The sequence below is a fragment of the Nematolebias whitei genome, chromosome 14 (assembly GCF_014905685.2).
Source record: "Nematolebias whitei isolate Nwh7 chromosome 14, NemWhi1, whole genome shotgun sequence".
In the NCBI taxonomy this organism is placed as follows: Eukaryota; Metazoa; Chordata; class Actinopteri; order Cyprinodontiformes; family Rivulidae; genus Nematolebias; species Nematolebias whitei.
This window is the reverse complement of record NC_056511.1, coordinates 1,323,004-1,330,102: the sequence shown is the minus strand read 5'-3', so window position 1 is coordinate 1,330,102 and position 7,099 is coordinate 1,323,004. Positions and strand designations below refer to the sequence as shown.

General features: G+C 51.1%; 1 protein-coding gene across 1 annotated transcript; it reads right to left on the bottom strand.

The window, feature by feature from the left end:
* Positions 1-1,758: 1,758 nt before the first annotated feature.
* On the bottom strand, positions 1,759-4,287 carry fam53c (family with sequence similarity 53 member C). Its single transcript, XM_037687200.1, has 4 exons — positions 4,210-4,287; positions 4,076-4,133; positions 2,331-3,337; positions 1,759-2,129 (listed from the first exon to the last, which is right to left on the bottom strand). Exons 1-4 carry the CDS (start codon positions 4,285-4,287, stop codon positions 1,869-1,871), a joined length of 1,404 nt encoding a protein of 467 aa, XP_037543128.1. The 3' UTR covers positions 1,759-1,868.
* Between the last annotated feature and the right edge of the window lie 2,812 nt (positions 4,288-7,099).

The window sequence follows — 7,099 nt, the reverse complement described above, 5'->3', positions numbered from 1 at the left end:
CCACATGACACCACGACATCATATGACACCACATGACATCATAAGACACCACATAACACCACATGACATCATATGACACCACATGACACCATATGACATCACATGACATCATATGACATCACATGACACCACATGACACGACATCACATGACACCACATGACATCATAGCAGGGGAGAAGCAGGAGAGAACCAGATGTTCTGCTTGTGCCCTCACTGCCTTGGGCCCCTGAGAGATCATGGATTTATCACTGGACCTCAGAGTTCTGCCAAATATCGAAGGTAATTTGTGGGGGAATTTTTACTTTACAGATTACCGACATGGCCGATTCACACGGGATTAACAACACAGACAATCTCTAATAATTCCCAGTAGCATGAGGTCCCTGTAGGTAAAACTAGGGCTTAACCTGCAGAAATAAAAGTCTTTAAGATGTTCAGAGGTCCGTCTCTGCTTCATGCAGAAAGAAAAGCTGCCGCAGAGCGACGGGTCGATTCCTCCACACAAAAACAAAGAACGACCGGCTTCATGTCTCAATCTGAAGTTTATTGTGAAAATAATAAAACAGAAATTGTTTCAAAGTAAACTACTTCATGTTTCTTGCTCCAAACTAAAGTAAAAAAAAAAAAAAATCATTTTTTTCTTACATTTTAGCCATTATTTATTTATAAACTACCACAAAAAAAGCAGAAACCGTCTTTTCCTTTAAATATGAGGCCAGAATCCCGTTTGATGGAGGTCAGCGTCACTCTTAAGCTCCGCCCCCTTGATGTCAAAAGGTCAAACCTGGAGCAAAAGTCCAGACGTGCCAACGATCATGTCCTAACATCTGCTGCAGGCCATGAATCTGAGAAGGAAGGGGCTGATATTAATAAAAATTAATTAATTACGAGGAATCCTTCCAAAGCGTCCAGTCCAAGTTAAATCATTTTCAGAGATTTTCAGAATAAAACGACATGTCTGCTGAACTCCCAGATATTCTGAAGACTATAAAAATAAAACTTTGAATTTGGAACATAATTAAACAACAAGTCATTTATAGTAAAAGCTGAAAGTTTTGTTTTCCCTCAGAAAAGTTTTATTCGTCTCGGATGAACGAGTCAACAGAACATTTCACAAACAGGTCCGAGCTGAACGGGCCGCTCGGATCAGAACCAAACCTTCAGAAAGGTAAAAATGAGTCTTTAAAACTGGATTCAGTCCAAACACAGTCACATGACCAACAGGATGTGATGTCAGAGCGCGTTCACACGCGCACGTGAACACTCAGGCCAACAACAGCATCAGTGGCGTTTTGCCCTCAGTAAGGACTGACAGGACGCCGCAGCAGAACCTGGACGCATCGCCATGACCGGGTCACATGACTCAGACAGGAAGTGCGTGTTTACAGTTACAGGTAAGACGTTTACCAAAACATTACGACGCGCAGACAAACAGCTGCTTGTCCAACAGGTTTTAACTTGAGCAGAATTTAGTGAACGACTCCGACGAGCTCTGCACGATCTCATGAACAACTTCCTGTCTGAGCTGCAGGTGGAGGTCAGCGAGGCGACGATCCAGGACGACAGCGTTCGTCACGTCACAGGTTTGTGCAGCTGTGCGTTGAAAAGCACCTGGACATGGTGTCTACCTGCACAGGTGGGCGACACGTCCGGACGAGCACCTTCCAGGTGAAGCAGCAATCTTTGCAACCGGCAGCCACATCATCACTGTTGTCGTTACTCAGCTCGTCCAATGGGAGAAGATGTTGTCCCTGAGAGCTCTGCTGATTGGTGGAGAGAAGGCGCTGAGTGTTGAGTGGGGAAGAGGGGGGCGGGGTCATACCTTTTCAAAATAAAACAAAACCAGAACAGTCTTCATTTACAGACTTCAGTTTTCTTCTATCAAGTTCAAGTCCAGTTCTGTGCAGTCCCTCTCGAACACGACCTGCTGCGACACCTCGCGCTCCTTAGGCTCCGCCTCTTCGTCCTCGCGGCACTCCTCGTCGCTCTCGCTCAGCGGGCCGATGCTGGTCCTGCCCAGACACTCGGCCGGCGAGCAGGAGCCCCGGAAGTCGCCCGTGCAGACGTCACCGCCGCAGGCCAGCCTGCCGCCGCCGCGCTCCAGGCACTGCGGGTCGAAGCTGCGCGTCTGTGGACGACAGGAAGAGGTCAGCTGACAGAACCGTCTGTGCAAAAGTCTTCAGCAGCCGTGGCTGGGTGAGGATCTGGGCGCCTGTTGGACTCACCAACAGAACCAGCACAAACACAAGGTTCTGCTTTTACACAGAAAGTTACTCTTTATCTTGGATCATCTCATGCTGTAAATCAAACGAGACGGAGGGTTCGGTACCTGTGTCATCTTAACAAAGTCGAGAACGGGTCGGGCGCAGGGCCGGTCAGGGTCGCGGCGCCTCTTCAGACCCGGTTTGAGCAGCAGCAGGTCGCAGGGCTGCGAGTGGCAGCGCGGCAGCTGTGGAGGCAGGCTGCGGCGGAGAGATGACGGCGTACTGCACGCCGAGGAGGGGGAGGCGGGGACAGGGCCCCCCGGAGACGCTCGGACTGTGGCGGCGCAGCCTGGAGGAGGCACCGCCGCTTGGCTCGGCACCGGAGGTGGAGGAGGGAAGGTGGAGGCTGTCGAGTCTCTGATGAGCACCGGAGAGAGGGAGAAACGCCTCTGAGGAGGGGGAGGCGGGTGGAGGGGGGAGGGCGAGGATGAGCAAGAGGAAGGGGAGGGGAAGAAACAGCAGCAGGCTCCGCCCCCTGCCGCAGCCTCGCTGGGGTCCCACGGGAAGCTCCAGGGCAGCGGGGAGTCGGGCGACAGCGCCAGGCTGAAGAACGTGGGGCTGGAGGAGGAGTGCAGCGACGAGTTCAGAGAAGAGCTGGGGGCCCCAAGAGGACAGACTCCGCCCCCAGATGCCCCTGACCCTATACTCCCTCCGCCCATCGCCCCACCTGCAGCCCCTCCCCCAACTCCGCTGTGGCACTGCTGCCGGCTGACAGGAGTCCAGACCCGGGACGCGCTAGGCCGCCACGTGTAGCGGCACCGGGACAGGTCCTCGGGCACCGACAGCGAGCGGCAGTGACGTTTGGGAGGCGGGGGAGGAGGGGGAGGGGGTCCGAGTCCAGGAGGAGCCGCCCCTGCCGCTCCAGGGAGAAACAGATCAGACGCTGAGGTGCAGGGCGCCAGGAGCCGGTGATGCTGAAGCTGAGAGGAGCCCCCATCCAGGGGGTGGCCCCCCTCCTGCAGATGAGCATCTGGAGGCACCAGGGGTCCAGGTCCGGGAGGGAAACTAGAGCTCAGTAACCCCCCCTGCAGGTTGGACTTGGAGGGAGGGCAGAGCTGCCAGTAGCTGCTCTCTGGAAGAAAAACAAGTTGTTTCATGGAAACGACAAAGATTTAACTTTTCTTTAAATTCAACGTTTCACCTTCAAACTGAAAAACTAATCCGTGAATTCAGACCGAGGTGGAAAACGCAGGACATTAGAGCGAAACTCTTATTTTGATGGACTGACGAGCGGTTCAAACATTATTTTCTCATCATCCTCACAATGAACTCTGCATCCTGCTCTTCTCCTCAGCACGTAGCTGCAGGAGGACCCCGTGGTCAGAATGTCACCAGTTCACCACAAAGGATTTTTTTGTACTTCATGAGACGGTTGTGTACGAAGATCGAGCGGTCTCACATGCAGTCACTGAGATTTGTACGCCAACAGGAAGATCCGTGCACGTGCCACAAGTTTTACTAAAGCATGAGCTTTTACATCGATCTGCTGAGGCTCAGATGTCCCAGCTTTTCACCAGCCTTGAATGCATCATTACCTTTGTGAACCTGCAGCGGTCACAGGCAGCTGATCCGTGCGCTCGTGTTGACTGATCTGTGCACAGCAGGTGATTTGTGCACGTGTATTTGACATTTTGTACTTGCAGAACATTACTTGTGCATTTTGAAATGTGCAAAGCTTGTGGCACGCTCGTGCGGCTCCTGACGCAGACTTCAAGTCAAGAAATCGATTACAGCCGTCAGAGGCTGCAGACATGCGCAGGTCCACCACAGTCGGCTTCTAAAGTCCTGCTCCAGTTCTCACGTCACTCACCAGGCATCAAGCCATCTGGAGGCCAGCACTCTGCGAGGGGTTTGGGGTCCAGCAGGGACTGAAACCCAAAAACAAAGTTTGTTTCAGAAGCAGTTCCTGCACAGGAAGACGGAGACTGCAGGTGTGAAGCTCACCAGGTGGAAGTCCCCTGGCTGAGCAGGGTCGTCTTCCAGAGTCTGCGTCCTCAGGCTCTCCACCAGCTGCCGGACCATAGCATGGTCGAAAGGACGGGGGGGGACACAGGGAGGGAGGAGCAGAGGTTAAAGAGGGAGACAGGAGAGAAGAGCTGCTGCTGTCTGTGTCTGGTCCACGGCAGGAAGAGGGGGAGGAGCTTAGGACTGAGACTCCATCTCCTTATCACGTCAGGGCCATGCAGCCCCACCCACCATCACAAGGGCAACATAAGTTAGGTTACCCTGGCAACGCACCTGGAAGACAGACAAAGGTGAGAGTTGTAGAATCCGTCCAAATTGAGTCAACGAGAATCATGAACTGACAAAACGAACAGAGAGGACAAGGAGGCGGAGCCATGCAAAATTATGAGCTGCTAAAACAATAACAACACAGGACATAGATAGAACTGCTGCAGCTACAACTGTAATGATCCAAAACAACCTATAAAACACCACCCGAACACTGACCCACTACACCGTCATGCTGATGACGTCACCACCATCAGATGTTAAGAGCTACTGAACAGGAAGCCTCGGCTGAACGCAGAGGTGCGCACCCTGCTGGAAGCCAGGAACAGTCTTGAGGTCTGGAAACTGACAGGAGCTGAAGGACGAGGACAGAGCTGGTTGCTGGTATTAAGAGGGCCAGGCTGCATGTGCACAGAGGATCCAGGGTCAGTCCACCTCACAAGACCCTCGGAGCAGGTGGAGGGGCCTTAAGTGTATAACAGATTATAAAGGAGGGAGTGAACAATGCCCTAAAGACCCATCTCTGCCTGATGCCCTCAAGTTCTACACACACTTTGTAGACCCGAACAGACCACCCAGCACCAGAAGGAGTTCCTCAGCGTGACCTCAGCTGAAGTGGTCCATACGTTCAGGAGGATTAATCCTCACAACACAACCGGCCCAGACAACATCCCCAGGAAGATGCTGAAACTGTGCCGATCAGCTCTGCGAGGTGCTGGCAGACATCTTTAACTCCTCACTCACGCTGACAACAGTTCCCACCTGCCTGAAGACCACCACCATCATCCCAGTCCAAATAAAATAAACTTTAAATAAAAACAACAACTGGACTTTATTTGTAACTGAAGAGTTTTGCTTCTCGTCCGAGGAGCTTTCTCAATTCAAAGAAACACGGAGTGTGGGATTCAAGTTACAGAGCAGCAGTGTTCTGTAAGCGTGCATAATGCAGATTGACACATGCAGATTGACCTCTCACGCTTCACGACAAAGGATTGTTAGGGTCTTTGTTAATCCCACCCACAGAGGAGCCACTCTGGTCACATGGTTGGAACTCCTGACAGGTGTCAAACTGGCTGGTGTCAGTCCTAAAGTTGCATTATAGGTTTTTGAAAGTGGAAATCTGAGGCCTCCTCCTCTGTTAAGAGACGGCTTTTCTCTTTTTACATAAATTGCTTCCTTCACCCCCCTCTCAAACCATGTGTGTTCTCGGTCCAAAATGTGCACATGTTGGTCCTCAAAGAGTGTCCCTTATCTGTGAGGTGGAGGTGAACAGCTGGATCTTGTCCAGAGGAGGTGGCTCTCCTGTGTTGAGCCATGCGTCTGTGAAGAGGCTGTTTAGTTTCTCCAGTGTAGAGGTCTGGACAGTCCTCGCTGCACTGGACCGCATACACTACACCACTCTGTTTGTGTATGGGTGTTCTGTCCTTAGGGTGGACCAGCCTCTGTCTGAGAGTCCTGCTGGGTTTGAAATGTACTGGGATGTTGTGTTTGTTGAAGATCCTTCTGAATTTCTCTGATACTCCAGCAACATAAGGGATGACAATGTTTTTACGTCTGTTGTTCTCCTTTTTCAGTTTATTGGTGTGTTTTGTAGATTTCCTCTCTGACTTGACAAAAGCCCAGTTAGGATATCCACATGTTTGAAGAGCTTCTTGAATGTGTTTCAGTTCCTTTTCCTTCCCTTCTGTCTTCGTGGGAACGCATTCGGCCCGATGTTGTAAAGTTCTGATGACAGAGAGTTTGTGTTCTAGTGGATGGTGGGAGTCAAACAGAAGATACTGGTCTGTGTGGGTTGGTTTCCTGTAAACTTCAATGTTGAGGCTGTCCTCTCTCTCCATCTGAACCAAACAGTCCAAAAAAGGCAGCTTGTTGTCATTTGCATCCTCTCTGGTGAACTCGATGTTGTTATCGACCGAGTTAATGTGTCTGGTGAACGCTTCTATTTCCTTGGCTTGGATTTTGACCCAGGTGTCATCCACATAACGGAACCAATGGCTTGGCGTTGTTCCCTCATAGGAGTGTAGGGCTCTCTGTTCCACTTCCTCCATGTAGAGATTGGCAACAATGGGTGACACTGGAGATCCCATGGCACAGCCGTGCTTCTGTCTGTAAAAACTGTCATTGAACTTGAAATAAGTGGTGGAGAGGCAGAGGTCCAACAGGGTGCAGATCTGGTCTGGGGTGAAGTTGGTCCTGTTGATTAAGTCCTTGTCTTGTAGAAGTTGTTTTCTGACGGTTTCTACTGCTTCAGAGATGGGTATGCATGTGAAAAGAGAAGTCACATCATACGATACAAGGGTTTCTCCTGGGGTTAGTTTCAACTCAAACACTGAGCAACTGAAACACTGAGGAGCTGAAACAGGGACCAGCTGAAACACAGAAAAAGTGAAACGGGGACCAGCTGAAACAGGGAGCAGCTGAAACACAGAAAAAGTGAAACGGGGACCAGCTGAAACACGGACCAGCAGAAAACACAGACCAGCTGAAACACAGAAAAAGTGAAACAGGGACCAGCTGAAACACGGAGCAGCTGAAACAGGGACCACCTGAAACACGGACCAGCTGAAACACGGACCAGCTGAAACACAGACAAAGTGAAACA